Source organism: Phodopus roborovskii, unplaced genomic scaffold (assembly GCF_943737965.1).
Source record: "Phodopus roborovskii unplaced genomic scaffold, PHOROB, whole genome shotgun sequence".
NCBI lineage: Eukaryota > Metazoa > Chordata > Mammalia > Rodentia > Cricetidae > Phodopus > Phodopus roborovskii.
This window is the reverse complement of record NW_026126515.1, coordinates 419435-436952: the sequence shown is the minus strand read 5'-3', so window position 1 is coordinate 436952 and position 17518 is coordinate 419435. Positions and strand designations below refer to the sequence as shown.

General features: G+C 35.4%; 1 protein-coding gene across 12 annotated transcripts in view; it reads right to left on the bottom strand.

Annotated features, from left to right (window-relative positions):
• Gphn (gephyrin) overlaps positions 1–17518 on the bottom strand; it is a 360226-nt gene that overhangs the window by 164883 nt on the left and 177825 nt on the right. For all 12 annotated transcript variants that reach the window (XM_051196174.1, XM_051196176.1, XM_051196182.1 and 9 more), the window contains 2 exons: positions 5161–5227; positions 570–842 (listed from right to left, as the gene is read on the bottom strand). In XM_051196174.1, coding sequence (XP_051052131.1) covers positions 570–842; positions 5161–5227 — 340 coding nt within the window. The remainder of the gene's footprint in view (positions 1–569; positions 843–5160; positions 5228–17518) is intronic.

The window sequence follows — 17518 nt, the reverse complement described above, 5'->3', positions numbered from 1 at the left end:
CTTTAAGATAAATTGTGTTAACAATAATAAAATAAATATTTAGCTGAGGAAAATTCAAATGCTTCCTAAAAGACTTGTCTTTAAAATTTTTTGAGTGGTAATGTGATCCTTTTTTCCCTGGGTTCCATATACCTTTACTCCAGGCAAAAAATTTTAAGTTACTATTTTCCAACTAATTTCAAGAGTCATCTGAGGTCTTTTTAGCTTTTGTTTTCTGTTCATTTAAAAACATGTTTTGATGTTCTAAATAATTATGATGTTCATAATAATTTTAAATGTAATAAAAATGAAGACTTTAAAGAGTTCTTAAATATCACATTATTTATCACTACAGCTAAAACTTCATTAGGCCATTGGTATATCATCACCTAATCACAAACTAACTTCAATGCTTACAAACAATATGTACCAGGACAGAGAACACAGTGACAGAATTTAATGGAATTTCCAGTTCAATTTCAAGATGCTATCAAGAAGTACTAAACTTATAAAAGGATGACATGGAAAGAAGGATGAAATTGGTAATTTCCCCATGGGTGTTTTAGAACTCTGTCTCTAGGCAGACTTACCTTTGCAGCAATAGCTGCTGCAGTTATGTGTGACGAGGAACTATCTTCTGTTGAAGCTACACCACTGTCTTTTTTTTCTTCTTCCTCTTCTTCACATTGAACCCCTTTGTCTTCTGTCTGTTTATGGGGGCTAGTTGTAGGAGGTGGAGAAAGAGGAGGTGGTGGCGAAGGTAAATCTTCAAGTTCATCATGCACCTCCTTTACTTTTACAATGGCATCACGTAAAAGGTCAATGGCATGAGGTAGAGCTGGCAGTATGAACTGAAAGCATTCCTGCCCACAATGACAAAAAAGAAATAAAAGTTAGTCTTTTTAATAGACATATAAAATGGTGGCAGTCAAATTGATTCTAATTTTGAACTTGTATTTCCTGCCATTTAAAGAATGAGTCATATTTGATACATCTTTTTAATGTGAAATATGAAACAATCACAGCATATGGTATTTTCCATATGTTAGAGATTATGATCCTTAGATGAATGCACACACTATGCTTTTAAAGTACAATTTTGGTATTTGGACTTATTTATGCCATACATAGAAAGGATACAAAAGGCAATAGTTTTCAAAATGTTTGTTAGTGCAAGACTTGAATAGACAAAAACCACATTAAAGACCAGGTATTTGTTGCTGCTGTTCAGATTGGAAATTCTATTACCATAAAGTATGCCAGTATAATCATCACAAAACCACTAAGCAATAAGTAAAAATAGAAATACAATTGTAAAAAGTTGTGAATAGAAGTCAATATTTTCTTCACATGCCATTATTGTATATAATTCATCATCAAAAGACAACAGGTAAGGACTTATAAGCAGATAATTATGCCTGAGGAATAGATGAAAGTCTTTCTCTTTCATATTAAAAAATACCTTAATAAAGTTGAAGAGGTGAAGAAATATATATAAAAATTCAGCAGCATTAATCGCATACCTAGAAGAATGCTAATCTTTGACTCTTTGTAGGGCTCAACTGTTTATTGTTTAAACAGTATATTAAAGAATGTAATCTTGATGAAAGAGAGGTTTGATGTTTTCCTTTGACTTCTGGGAGATTATAAGCACACATTAGGATGTTATGCTTGATAAAAATGTCTTAATTTGCTAGGATCTTGACTACTAGATACCCTGAAAACTATGGATATCAAAGGCTTAGGTTGGCATTCTTCACTGGCAATGTTCTTCATATATATATTGCTATGTGTCAAGGACAGGATGGTAACATGTGCATGGTCCCAAATGAGAGAAGACAATGAAACCTTTTTGTTTGGTAGGTGTCTCTTACGTTGTGCCCTATGCACTTTTTCCTACTTAATTTTAATCCATATCACCTTCCTTTATAAATAATAACTATAATACCTTTCAGTGAATTACTATGTAGTTTCAAAAATTAATTTAAGTTGTCACTAGTGAAGCTCATCTTTTCGAATGCTCCAAGTTAGCAGGTGGCTGAAGAAGATGAAAACAAGTAATTCATATGTTTGGACTACATGATGTTCCTAGGGCCTTTGTCAGCAGAACCTATACCTCTATGCTGTATCTCAGCTATACTTAAATATTTATTTTTCTAACTCAGGGGCAGTGTTCAATGTCAAATAGCTACATGTTCAGGAAAAAAGTTATGAAAAACTATCTATTGAATATATATAGATGCATGGGGCATAATGAAATCATTCTGGGAATTTAAGGGTGTATATTAAAGTAAAATATGTCAATGTTCATTCAAAGAACTTCCTCCCAGGATTAAAAATTGACTGGAGTCACATTCATTTGGATGCTTAAGTTGGCTACATGGGTCCAAGAGGTAAGTGCACACTAGGTAACTACAGCAAAGCAAGATGGGCCGAGTAAAGAATTATTCATCTTGTAGCCTCTGAGGCATAAAATGTCAACAATAATTGTTCTATCTCCCAACAACTAAGACAGAAACCACAGAAAGCCATGGGAAATATTCTGAAGAGGGAAAATTCTACATATAACTGACAAATTAAAACTGATGCTGGTAACTCCTAAAGATATAAAGAAGCTTTAGCATTATCATCCTTGGAGAATGAAATGGGTACTTCAAGCTTGTCTTCACACAAGGAGAAAAAGTATGAAGGGCTCTTACATGCTTTCATGAATGTCTTATAACATTCAATATGGGCAGGCAGATGAATAAGGAAGGTTCCTACTAGTTGGGTTTCTTCACTTTTCAGGAAAGGGACACTTGGACAAAGACTTATAATTTTTTTTTTCTTACAAATGTACCCTTTCCCTTATGACACCTAACTTTTTTTTTTTTCTCATTCACACATAGTGGCCACACAGCAGTATACAACTGTGTGCCAAAATAGGGGACAATTTTCAAGCAAGAAGATACTAACTATACCTTTAATTTTTTTGTTTGTTAGAATTTCTGATGTTTCCTTTTTCCCTTACCACATCTGGGTAAATTAGATTTGACAGTGAATGATACTATATTGCCTAATTGGAAAGACAGTCCACTAGCTCTGTATCTATGTAACCATATCATATGAATAGGAATGGAGTGAATGGGAGACTCTATGAGGCTCTTAACCTATGACCTGTAAGCATTATACAGTTGAGGATAGCTACATAAGTAGCTAAGTACAAAGTCAAAAGAACCTAGAAACTTTTTTAAAAAGTAATTGTGTAGTTCTTGAACATGAATTTTGTAGATGACAATGTCCTGTTGCAAAATAAAAGGTTATCCCAATACTACTGATGGAAATATGAATCAGCATAGTAATTGGACTTTATACATCTCCAAAAATGGAAGAGGGTCAAAACAAGATAGGTAATGATTCATAATACAAGTATAATGAATGACAAACTTTTATTTATTTATGGTTTTCTGACACAGGGTTTCTCTGTGTAGCTTTGGAACATGTACAGGAACTCACTCTGCAGTTTAGGCTGGTCTTGAACTCACAGAGATCCACTTGCCTCTGCCTCCCAAGTGCTGGGATTAAAGGCATGTGCCAACACTGCCTGAATGCCTGACTTTATTTTAATCCACTATCTTTGGATTTTATTTTTTTCAGTTGTACTATTTCTACATTTAGATATGTTGTAATATTGACATTGTTATTACTAAAGTAGTAGTGATATTGTTGGCCAAATATATTTGGAAAGTGAATTAAAGCCTTCTTAAAGTGTAATACAGAGAGAAAATGATTGATTATTCAGCAAATGACTGGAAATTGTTTCAGCTAATTTCTGTTATACAGTACTGCATGAATGTATCATATACTACAAAGAACAATAGATCAAATTACAACTGAAATATGAAAATGTACATAGTGTCTTTGAAGAGTAGATTACTTGTTTCTCTAAATCTGACTAATTTCATGTTGTTGCTTGAAAGGAGATGTTCTTCTGTATATATGTTTGACTTACTGGTTGATGAATAAAACACTGATTTGCCAGTGAGGAAGTAATGTACCATGGAAAATACTACCACTAGCTAACCACTGAGGCCTCGAGGTCTGTACAGACAGGCAGGAATTGATTTAGCTGGGCAGAATCACAATATAAGCAGGGACAAACAGGAAATCTTTGTTTTCTCTGCAGAGATGTAGCAGGCAAAGGAGATGCAGGTCCAGCATTCCCAGTAAGCAAAGATCACATGGAAACACTTAGATTAATAGAAATGGGTTAATATTTAAGATATCTAGCCAATAAGAAATGCTAGTGATAGGCCAACAGGTTTATATCTAATCCAGTGTCTCTGTGTGTTATGTGGGGCTGACATGGCTGTGGGACCAGGCTGGCGGGAAAGTACTTATAATAGCTGCTTGCAAATGAGAGATATTCTCACTGGTAATACTGCTGTGTTAAGTGATATAAGTGTTAAAGTGAACATAATTCTTTGAGTAATGTTAACTGTTTGATTAGCTAAAGGCAAAACATACCATACCATGTGTAGTACAGAATTAATTATCACACAAAAAGAGTTGCCTTTAGTTACCAGATGGGGAATTTCTAGGATACTACCCTGCCATGACTGAGAGTGTTCTTGTTTGTCAGAAGGCTTTGGCAACCAGATAACCTAACAATGTGAATTACAAATACATGTTTGGACTTACTTTGGTTTTGATTTACCTCTGAAAGATATTGGAGACTAAAGGGATACAAACTAAAATTCAACCATTTGGACAGTGTATAATGAGCTAGAATGAACAAACAGAAACACAACAAACCTAACAGTTCAGATGAGATTCTCTGATTGGCAATGTTCTAAGTAGATTGTCACGATGCCAGGAGAATAACAAACTCATGAGTACACAGAGAGAGGAAAATGGAAGCTCTGCGTCTGGTATGTTTACTGAACTATGATGTAATTCTCTTGGCTCACTTTAATCCATGTTCTTTCCTTTGATAAACAATAACTGTAAACACATAAAATGTTAGTGACTTCTGATACTTCCTAATGAATTGTGGAATTTGAGTGTACTTTTTGGGAATTTCTAGAAATTTGGATCAGTGATAGCAGTGAGAAGCTTTGGTGTGTTCAGTGTGTCGACAGATTACTCTCACAGTTTGTTAAAATTCCATTTATTAAACCATATAATATAAAGAATACTTACCTGAGATCCTTTCTTGCTACCAGGCAAGTTGATTATCAGAGTCTTCCCTCTTATTCCACACACTGGTCTGAAAAGAGGAAGTGAATTAAATAACAAATTCCAACAAATATTCAATGAAGGCTAATCATACTGTTTTATATGAGAACATCTATTATAGGAATAAAATGTTACAGTAAGAGATCATCAATTTTTATACAAATTGCACATTCTGACTGATGTTTTTATAATAGTGATTAATTCAGAGGACTAGAAAAATGGACTGAAAATGGAATCAGAATAAACTAGCTTTTTAAAAGTAAGCTGAGCCTTATACAACTGCCTTTTTGTTTAACTTTAGCTTTTACAAATTCTAAGGGTTCAAGGACATAGCACCTTAATATGTCTAATATAGTAATAGTGATGTCCAAAAGTCTAAATTAGAAAGCATTCAAGAGTTGAGTGGGGGTTAGATTTGTGTTTTAAACTTTTTAACAATGTAGACATTAAAGTAAACAGGGATTTACACAAATGAATTGCTGAGGGGGAAAGGCAAGAGAGCTTAGTCATGGAAAGAATCATTGATAGTTACAAGTGTTTAATATAGAAAGGCCTTTGAAAGATCCATGTCAATTTCATTTTAAGGTATTTATTTTTTATATTATAATTTAATGATAATTCTTCTCCCTTCCTTCTAGTCCTTCCTGAAGACATCTCTCCTGACTGCTTTTCAAATTCATGTTCCCAGTTTTCACTAGTCAACTTCAATTCCATGTTTAAATCAGTTAGCTAGAAACAAAACATAAAAGTAGCAGGCACTAGAAAAATTGAGTCAAGAATGGAGTTATTTTTTCCTTTTAAAAGCGTTCTTTGAAATTTCATTCTTTGAAAATTTCATACATGTACAGAATATGTGTTATTATATGAATTAGAATTCTGCTATCTCACTAACTGGCTGAATTTTTGATGTATTCACATTTCATATTTTTGAAAAAGAAATTATGCTATTAAAAACAAATGTTTCTGTGATGGAGTTTATTCAATGACACTGATTTTTTAAAATATAATCTACAACTGTCTTATAATCTGAATGGGAAAATTAGTATTTAGATAGAATTTACTTAAAGCCTTCTATATATTTGAAAATATTTAATAATCATCCTTTAGCTATCTTAATTTTAGAATTCATTCTTTTATTAACACTGTATTTTCTAAACTTTGTATCAGTTCTTTGAGATTTCTTACAATGTACTTAGATCATAATACATCCCAATACTTCCAAAATTCATTTCCTCACCCAACTTGGTGTCTTTTTAAAAACCAAACAAAACAAAACTCTTCACGAATCTAATTTTGGATGTGTGGTCTTCCACACATATACAACTTATTAGGTTAGATAAACTTAAGAGGAAAAAAGAAATTCTTCCTTAAGACCCCAGTGCTGCTGGGTGAGGTGGCAAGCATCTTTAATTCTAGCAGTGGGAGGCAAAGGCAAAGGAATATCTTTTTGAGTTCAAGGTGGGCCTGGCCTCAAAAGTACAAAATGAAAGCAATCCATCCCTAAGTGAGGGCATGAGTAAAAGACTTTATAGAAGAAACAGACTTGAGTGGTTTTTAATGAAGGAATTTTTTCAACTGATAAAAAGGGTTTGGGGAAGAGGCAAGAAAATATAAATGTTTGTGGAAAATAAGAAGCAACACAGGACATTGTTAAGCTAGATAAATCAGTATTTTTCAATGCGTGGTCTCTGGACCAGCATTTTATATGTAATTTGAGTACTTAGAAATGCAAACTCTCCCGGTTCTCTTCCCTTTTTCACTGATTTTAGAAATGATGGGGATTGGATGGAGTAGTTTGAATATTTATAAGAGAGTTAATTGATTTGGATTTTTTGAGAATAGTTGTAGTAGTGTTTGAATTTTATACTATTTATTCTAATTATAATGTTTTCTAAATTAAGTTACTAAAAGGGACAACATAATTTTTGATTTATAATACATGAAGAACTTAGTTGGAAAAAATAGGCACCAAATAAGTACTTGGCCCATCTTTTCTCAAAAGGTAAAATGAGATTTGATAGTAGAAGTCACACAATCACTATACAGGACTAGAATGCATTCTTAAGGCATCAGGGACCAATGATGGATTATGCATAGCATTACCAAGCACTACCATTTAAAGAATAATATTTTAAAATGAAATTAATGTCATCTCTGCAGCCACTCTTGAGAGATCACTGACTCAGATCTGACAATGGGGAACCTGAATAAGACCAATCTAGACAATGTTGTGACTGGGGCAATATATGAGTCCACTGGCAGTGGGTCCAAGATCTAACACTAATGCACAAACTGACTTAGTGGAGCCCATTCTATATGTAAAGGAACCTTGCCCAGCCTACACTGGGGCATGGGGGTGGAGAGCTGCCTTGGTCCTGTCTCAACTAGATGATGTGACAGTCTTAGTAGACTTCCTATAGGAGGCCTTGAACTCTCCATGGAGCAGATGGGAAGAGGGGGAGAGTAGAGGGTTTGAGAGGAAAAGAGAGAGGGGGAACTGGGATTGGAATGTAAAAAACTAATAAAATGAACAAAAAAAAAAAACAACAACAAAATGAACTTAAAGTAGGTTTATAATACACATAAAACTCCATATATTAGAATTTATTAGACAAAAATTATTGACTTTTTTGTTCACTTTCTGATGTTTATTTTCTAGCATCTAATCAGTATCATTTATTTTCCCTCCAGATATTCAACTTCAATTTCTATCGTTTTCACTGTCTTAAAGTTGACAGAGGATGATTTTTTTTTTTATTATAGTGTTATAGCAATTAGATTGGTCTGACAAGTAACAACTAACAGTTATTTATTTTTGTTTCTTGGCATGAACATTACTGACATTCTCTCTTTATGACCCCCTGCCTGCATGTGTTTGTGTTTGTGTGTGCAAGTGTACTTGCATACAGGTCAGATGACTGTTGTGGAATATTATTTTAAGACGTATTACATTTGTTTATATTGTGGAATATTTGTTTTAATGATGCAAAGATATGTTGCATTCTTTTATGTTGCATTTATTTATCTCTTTGAAGCTGTGTTACTTTGCCTGTCTAAAACACCTGATTGGTCTAATGAACTGTTGAATGGCCAATAGGTAGGCAGGAAAAAGGATAGGTGGGGCTGGTAAGCAGAGAGAAGAAATGAGGAGAAATCTGGGAAGAGAGCTCCAGGAGAGAGAGGAAGAAGACTCCAGGGGCCAGCCACCCAGCTACACAACAAGTCACGGAGTAAGAAGTTAAAGATATACAGAAACAGAGAAGGCAAAAGATAGATGGGATAATTTAAGAAAAGTGGACTAGAAATAAGCCAATCTTTCGCTGGACATTTATAAGTATTCATAAGCCTCTGTTTGTGATTTATTTGGGAGCTGAGTAGCAGGCCCCCAAAAGAGCAAGAGAAAAAAGAGTTAAACCCAACCACAGATGACAACCTCAAGTGTCACTCACTTCTCAGGCAACTTCCATATTTTGTTTGAGACATGGTAAGTAGTTTAAGCTGGCAGGCCAGCAAGCTCCAGGGACTGCCTGTCTCCGTTTTCCATCTTATGATTTCTGGCATACAAGTTTTTTGCCACCAAACTCAGATTATCTACAAAATTTCTGAGGTTCTAAAACCAACATCTGATGCTTTTCAGGCAATACTTTAGTGACTGAATTATATCCCTACCCTTTATATTTTTTTTTTATATCATACCAACAATAGCCTTATGGGGCAGATTATTGGCATACTTTCTACTTATAGATAAGAGAATTTTGTGGTTATTTAACCAAAGAAAAGTCAAACACAGATGGGATTACTGAACTCCCACCCTTACCACTACTCTAGAGTTTGCTGCACACAAGGCAAAAATACCCACCATTAAGCGACATTCCAATTCCACAGCTGAGACTTACACTTTTAAAAACTAGGTTATGGAAAAGAAAGAATGTAAGATATAATAATATTGGCTTGTGGGAAATCAATTGTTCTAGAAATACTCTTGATATGTATGTTTGTGTGGTATATATGCCTATGTACCTGTGTGTTTATAAGAGTCTGGGTGCATGTAGTGACATTTTGTCTAATAAATCTTGCCTGAATATCAGTGTGCAAAGCTAGACACACTAGTTAGCCATAGAGGATGCATAGTGGTGGCACACACCTTTAATCCCAGCACTTGGGAGACTGAGGCAGATTGATCTCTGTTAGTTCAAGGTTACCCTGAGCAACACAAAAATTGATTCAGTCTAAAAGAGAAACAGAACCCACACAAAGGTGTTATCAGCACTTGGGATCCCATCACTAGAGAGGAATATAAGGTGGGAGGAAACAGGAGTTCACTGAAGTCTGAGTATTCAGTCTGAGCATCAGTCTGAGGATTCATGGAGACAGGATGACTAATTTGGTCTGAGGTAGAGGTAAAAGCTAGTGGCTGGTTGCTTTGCTTCTCTGATCTTTCAGATTCCTCACCAATTCTAATATCTGATTCTGAGTTTTTCTTATTAAGACCAAACAGAATTCATTCTACAGGTGTATGTGTGTACAGTTGAATGTGGAGGCCAAATGTTAAAGTCACATCACTTGATTTTTTTCTATTTTACTTATTGATAGTTTCATAAGCTATATGCTTCTAATACACATGCATGTATAGGTATGATTAAATACACACATACACATATATTTATCTCTTCATAACATGTACAAAGACATGTCAGTGTGTATGTGTGCAACTCGGGATTACAGTATAACTATTTCTTACTACTATGTACACCTTAGAATTTCAAAATCTGATATATATCATTGCTTTCTGACCATAACAGTCACGATCTTCTTCAGATCAGCCTTGACTACTCTCAAGAGACCCTCAGGATTGAGCCTGGTGACTGTTTTGATATTCTCTTAGAGGAGGAGGGGTGGAAAGAGTCATTAGATCATTATCTGATAACAATCACTGCCCCTATACCTCTTAGTTATTTGTCTATTGATACTGACCCAACTGTAAGTGACCATGGGGTCTTGGAAAGTGCTAGAGTATACAGAATGTAGAAGGTAAGCTGGAAGGGGGAACTCCAATTATGCTACTATAGGAAGTCATTACCCATTGGTTCTAAGATTTTGATCCTTACAAAATTTATGTATGTCTATTCATAAAGTTCTGTTTTTCCTTTTTTCAGTGTTTATACAAAGCTTTTTGCTTTGTACAATGTTGAATTTCTAACAAAGAGTATTAGTAATGTGTAATTGTTAATTACATTTGAATTATAAGATAAAATCCTTGTTTGCTCAGAACCACTGAACATAAATGTGGATGGAATTTTATCAAAAACTTTTCTGGGACTTTGCTCTGAGATTGTCAATAGTAACATCAGAAGTTAAACTTGTAAAGTCTCATGAATATGACTGCCCAAATGTAAGCTGAACATGGATGAAACCAATGAACATGCCAATTGTATGGGGAAAAGGCCATGAGGTCCCAAGCCTACACTAAGAACTACAAACAACTGAGTAAAGCTGTGAATGGGAGAGGTGGTTCTCTCCAGGGAAGAGCAAACCAACTGGTTGACCAATGCCAAATGGTCAGCCCTGTAAAAAACAACACAAAACAAAACAAAATACACATACACACACACATACACACACACCATTATATGGATACAATGGGTTATATTTGGGAACACACATACATACATATTTTTGTACAACAACAATTGATGAAAAAAAAGGTAGCTGGGTGGGGGTATATGGGAGAGTTTGAAGGTAGAAAAGGTCAGGAAGAAACGTCGTAAATAAAATACAATTTCAAAAATAAGCAAAAATGCTTTTCTCAATCAGTTGAGATGATGATATAGGTTCCCCACCCTATTTTAATTATTAATATTGTGATTCAGGTTAATAAGCCATCCAATGATCATCTTTATTCCATTTAAATCCATTTGGTTTTTATATAAGTTCTTTTTTTTTTTTTTTTGGTATGTTAGTACTTTATAGTTGTTATATCTATTATATAACAGATATTGGTCTATAATTTTCCTTTGTTCCTTTGTTTTTCATAGTTTTGGCAAGATTTTTTTAGGCTCATAATGTAAATTGGGAAACACTTAGCTCATTTAAGATTAGAATACTTTTTTAAGTTTAATATAATATGACAACAGAATAGAACTTCAGTTTTTCTTACTTAAATTTCCCCTTATAGATTTAAAGGAAACACTACATAGACATCCTCTATATCTGCAGCATTTTCTCATATTTTACTGTCTCATATCAGAATCTTACATTTGTAGCAATAATAAGCAAGTACAATAGTTTACTCATATTTCCTTGTTTTTTAACTTATGAATGTTTCTTTGTTCAAGATTTCATTAGATTACCAAATAACTTTTTCCCCAAAATGAAAAAAGATATACCCACACAAATACAAGAGTCACATGAACTCAAAATAGACAAGATTAGAAAAGAAAAGTCCCCATTGCAAATCATAGTTAAGACAAAGACTACAAAGAAGTGTACTGAAAGCTTCACGAATAAAAAAAATGCAAGTCACATATAAAGGAAAGTCCATCAGAATAAAAGCTGATTTTTCAACAAAAACTTTGAAAGACAGAAAAATCTGGAACAATGCAATCCGAGTGTTAAAATGATAACAAGGCTAAAATACTGTATCAAGCAAAACTGTCATATATCCACAACATAAACAATCTGAAATAATTTTTATCCAACAAACGAAACCTAAGGAAAATATAAGAAGCATTATTTTGGGTTGAAAAAAGGAATGAACATAGCAGAGAGACTGTGGAAACAAATTGAAAGCCATAATTATTAAAATAAAAAATATACTGACAACACAAACACCACAAAAAATAAAAAACATGATGACTGCAAGTAACACATACACATCCTTTTCAACAATAATTTTAAATATCAACGAGCTCAATTCACCAATCAAAAGACAGATTGACAGAACAGATCAAGAAACAAAATCCACCCATCTGCTGCTTATAAGACATTCTAGTTTTAAAGATAACCACCTTTGATGGGAGATGATAGAAATGGGTTAACATTTAAGACAGAGCTAGCCAATAAGAAATGTTAGTAACTGGGTAACAGCTTTATATCAAATACAGTGTCTCTGAGTGTTATTTGGGGCTGGCACGGCTCTGGGACCAAGACCGGCAGGAAAAACCTGCTCTTAACATAATAGCGCCTTCAATGTGGCTAATAAGAACTTACACTTAAAACTTAAGAAAAGCTTAAGAAAGGGTTTTAGAAACAAAAGAACAAAGACAAGCAAGGCTTCGTGATAGCAGCATCTTTCTCGGTTGTATTCTGTATTGCTAGAGACAAGCAGAAATTTCACGGCTCCTTTAAGGAGGTTTCCTGACTTAGCATAAGCAGCAAAAAACCCACAAGGCTTTTAAAGAGCTCTGGTAACAACTTAATAGTGTGTATGAGAGCTGGCAATGGCAGTGACCACATTTTCAAGCAGGCAACATGCTGCTGGATGGCAGCATAGATCAAGGCAGTGAGCACAGCTCTCAGTTGTGGTGGTAAAAGTACCTGCCACAGTCTATGATAGACTGTGACTAACACAGCTATAGCTTTCATTTTAGCAATGTTGTTGTTTACCAGATAAAAGCCTCATGGCCACAAAAAGATAAATATTTACAGTAAAGACAGTTTCAGATTAAGAAAAACTTCTAAAGGTTTATGGTGTGTTTTAAAATATATGTAGGCTTGAGAGACAAAAAGAAACAGGATACAATGGTTTAAAAAAGAATAATAAAAAGAATGTAGCTGGGTGTGGTGGCACACGCCTTTAATTCCAGCACTCAGGAGACAGAGGCAAGCAGATCTCTGTGATTTCAAAGTAAACCTGGTATGCAGAGTTAATTCCAGGACAGATAAAAGTTACACAGAGAAACCCTGTCTCAAAACATGAAAAAATAGAAGGTGAAGAAATAGAGTAATAAAAAAGCCACGTAAAGATGGAAAGCACAGACAGAATCTGGATACTGTATGGTATTATATTGTCTTTGTATTGTTTGACTGCTAAGGAAATAAATGCTGCTGTTAAAATAAATGCTGCTGGATTAATCCAATTTATATACTTTAAAAATGCTTTGACCCAAAAATTTAAGTTTAAGGACAGGTTACTGGGGAAAAGGATTTCTTATTTTTGTTTCCACAGAAAATGAAAAGCTATAGATTCCTTCCAGACTAACATGGTTTGATCAAGCCAGATACCCTGAAACAGCGTCCCAGGTGATCCAACATTCAAAACAGTTGGGAGGAGGGAGCCTTGCAGACCGCTACTGGCAGGATTTCTGCTTCTTAGGATGCCCATGGCAGTGCCCCCTACCAGCAGGAAGCAGTTTGGAAAGAATGATGCCTAAATTCCCAAATATTGTTTATAAATGTTTGTTTTCATTTAAATGGACATTGAAGAAACTTGTTAAGGAATTTGTCTTCAATATGGCAAGACTAGCCATTTGGACAAGATACTGCTCTTGTCTGGACTATTTAACTTTATGCTGTATAAACTGGACATGCAGGACCCACAGGAAAGCGATTGGCGATGCAAGATGGACATTGCAACACGGTTCCTGATTCATGGAAGAGTCTGCCAGACAGTCTGCAGGACACTGAGAAAAGTGACTGACAATCTGCTAATACAAAAGGACAGTTTAAAGTTTCCTGTTTTGCTGAGGAGTCTGCCAGACACAGTATGACCTATGGACTGAAGATGGAAGATTAATTCAGGTGACTGACAAGGCAGTGAGTTGTCTCTGTCATTTCTAGAGTTTACATATTATCCTTCTATGGTCTTTGATGGAATTGAAGACAGATAGTTATGGTTATCGTTTTCCTTAGGATTAAAGATAAGTTACATATAGGACTTAGACTCACAAAGATAGGATAGATGATAGAATATTTTCTTTAAATCTTGCTAAATGTTAATGAATTAAATATTGTTATCTGTGGTCCTTATTTGATAGCTGTTGTGTGACATATTTTGCTATGCTAAGGTTAAAACCCTTCTTTTTATTTTAGACAGAAAAGAGGAGATGATGGAAGATGTCATTCTGTAAGTGTGTTTCTCTTATTGGTTAATGAATAAAGCACTGTTGGCCAATAGGAAAGCAAGATAGGTGGGACTAGGAGACAAGGAGGATTTCGGAAGTAGTAGAAACAGGAGATTCAAGATGGAGAACAGAGAGAGAAGAATGCCAGGGCCTCTATCCGGTAAGATGAGACCACGTGAAAATACTTAGATGAATAGAAATGTGTTAATATTTAAGACAGAGCTAGCCAATAAGAAATGCTAGAAACAGATTAACAGAATTACATCTAATACAGCATTTCAGTGTGTAATTTGGGGCTGGCGCGGTTCTGGGACCAGGGCCATAGGAAAAACCGCTCCTAACACACCTTAGAGTAAAAAGATGAAAAAAGTAATGTAATCAAATGGGATAAGGAAGCAACCAGGCATTGCTACACAAGTATTTGACAAAATAGACTTCAAACTAAAACTAATCAGAAAAGGGATACTTCATTCTAGGCAAGGGAATAGTTAATCAAAAAGAAATTATTATCCCAAATGTATATGCACCAAACTCTGGGGTGTCCAATTTCATAAAAACTATACTATTGGAATTAAAGACACAGATTAATAATGGATGGTTTCTACACCCATTTCTCCAATTTTGTCATCTAGACAAAAAGTAAATAGAAAAACACCATCATTACTTGATATCATACATCAAATAGACTTAACAGATATCTACAGGTCTTCTCTGTCTGTGGACCTTCTACACTCTCTAGATTCCACCCCAGCAACACCTCCCAAAACCACAGGCTCTGCTTCCCAGGTATGCCCTACCTTCAAATTCCTCATTCCCACTATTTCCACTCTCTCAGGCCAAACCACAGGCCATACCTACTAGACCAGTTAGACTCCCCCCTTTGTACTTTACTAACTCTCTAGGTTCCCTCCAGAACCTTGCAACCATAGGTCCCAACAGCCAGAAAAGATACCCTCTGACAAACACTCTGTCTAATCATACAGCTGCTGCTAAGTCACAGGCCATGCCTGCCAAAAGACCAGGTAAGGCCACCCACCCTATCCTCAGTTACCTTTCCACTCCCCATCTTTATCTCTCAGACCCAAATTCCGTGAAGGACCAAAAGCCAGAATGGCCGCCAGAACTCCATTCTCTAACCCAGGCAGAGACTTCCTGCTGGACCAGAAGCCATGCAGCCTCCAGAACTTCTGCCCACAACTCAGGCAGAGACTCCCTGCTCTACAAGAGACTATGGTGGCCACCTGAAATCCAAACCTCATCTCCAGTGGAGACTATCTGATCAACCACAGGCCATACAAGTCAAAAGACCAGAGAGGAAAAAAAAAAAAAAAAAAAAAAAAAAAAAAAACAAAGGAACAAACTATCCCTCCAACAAAGACAAACCTAGAAATTGGAACTTAAGACATATAATCACTACAAATCCAGATGCCTAGATGCTAGCACAGGTGCATAATCAACAACAGCCAGGATAATATGTCACCACCAGAGCCCATCTATCCTACAACAGCAAGCCCTGAATGTTCAAACACAACTGAAACACAAGAAAAAGACCTTGAAATCAACTTTATGAAGGTAGAGGTCCTTGAAGTGAACAACTTTCTTAAAGAAACTGAGGAAAAGACAAACAAAAAAATTGGAGAAAACGAATAGTAAATCCATTAAAGAAAACCAAAGGGGGAAATCCAACGAACAATTAAAGGAAATGGATAAAAATGTTCAAGATGTAAAAAAAAAAAATGGAAAGAGAAGCAATAAAGAAAACACAAAGTGAGGAAATTCTGGAAATGGAATATCTAGGTAAGTAAACAGGAAATGCAGATATAGGCATCACCAACAGAATACAAGATATTAAAATGAGAATCTCAAGTGTTTAAAATACAATAGAAGAAAATGATACACAGGTCAAAGAAAAATATTAAATCTAAAACATTGCTGACACAAAAGATCCAGGAAGTCGGGGACATTGAAAAGACCAAACCTAAGAATAATAGGTAAATAACACAAAACAACAGTCTACAGAATGGAAAAAGATCTTTACCAACCCCACATCTGACAGAGGACTGATCTCCTAAATTTATAAAGAACTCAAGAAACTAGACATCAAAATTAAAATAACCCAATTGAAAAATGGGATACAGAGCTAAACGGAGAATTCTCACCAGAAGAATCTCAAATGGCTGAAAGACCTTTATGAATTGCTCACCATTTTAATAATCAGGGAATTGCAAATCAAAATATCTCTGACATACCATGTTACAACTGCCAGAATGGCTAAGATCAAAGATATTGAGGACAGCTTCTGTTGGAGAGGATTGGAGTCAGGGGAACACTTCTCTACTGCTGGTGGTAGAGCAAACTTGTACAGCCATTTTGGAATTCAGTATGTTGTTTTCTCAGAAAATTGGGGATCAATCTACCTCAAGAATCACTCTTGGGCATTTACACAAAGGATGTTTAATTATAACACAAGGACAATGTTTGTAGCAGCATTATTTGTGATAGCTAGAACCTAGAAAAAATTTAGATGCCCCTCAACCAAAGAATGAAATGTACTAACGTTTACACAATGAAGTACTACTCAACAGGAAAAAAAAAAAAAAAAAAAGATGATGACCTCATGAAATTTTAATACACATGGATAGAACTAGGAGAAAACTATTGAATGAGGTAACCCAGACTCAGAAAGACAAACACGGTATATATTCACTCATAAGTGGATATTAGATGTAAAGGAAAGGATAACCAGACTATAATCCATAGGTAACAAGGAGGATTCTAAGCAGGACACATGGATCCTGCTGGGAAGGGAAATCAGATGAGATCTACAGGGTACACTGGGGGCAGGGGTGGTGGTAAAGTGGATGGGGATGAGAACATTAGGGAAGGAGATGGCCATGGCAGGGAGAGAGACAGTAGAAGAGCAATGAAAGATATATCTTAATAGAGAGACACTGTGGGTTTAGAAGAGGGAAACCTGGTGCTAGGGTAATTCCCAAGAATCCACAAGGAGGACACTAGCTAAGACTCCTAGAAATAGCAGAGAGGATACCTGAACTGGCCTATGCTGTCTGTAATCAAATTGATGAATACCCCAACTATCATCTCAGAGCCCTTATCCAGTAATTGATGAAACCAGACACAGAAATCCACAAAAAAGAATGAGGTTAAGCTACAGAAAACTAGAAGACGAGAAGGGAGGAGGGAAGATATGAGCAAGGGAGGTCAAGATCATAATGGAGAAATCTCCAGAGACAGCTGAA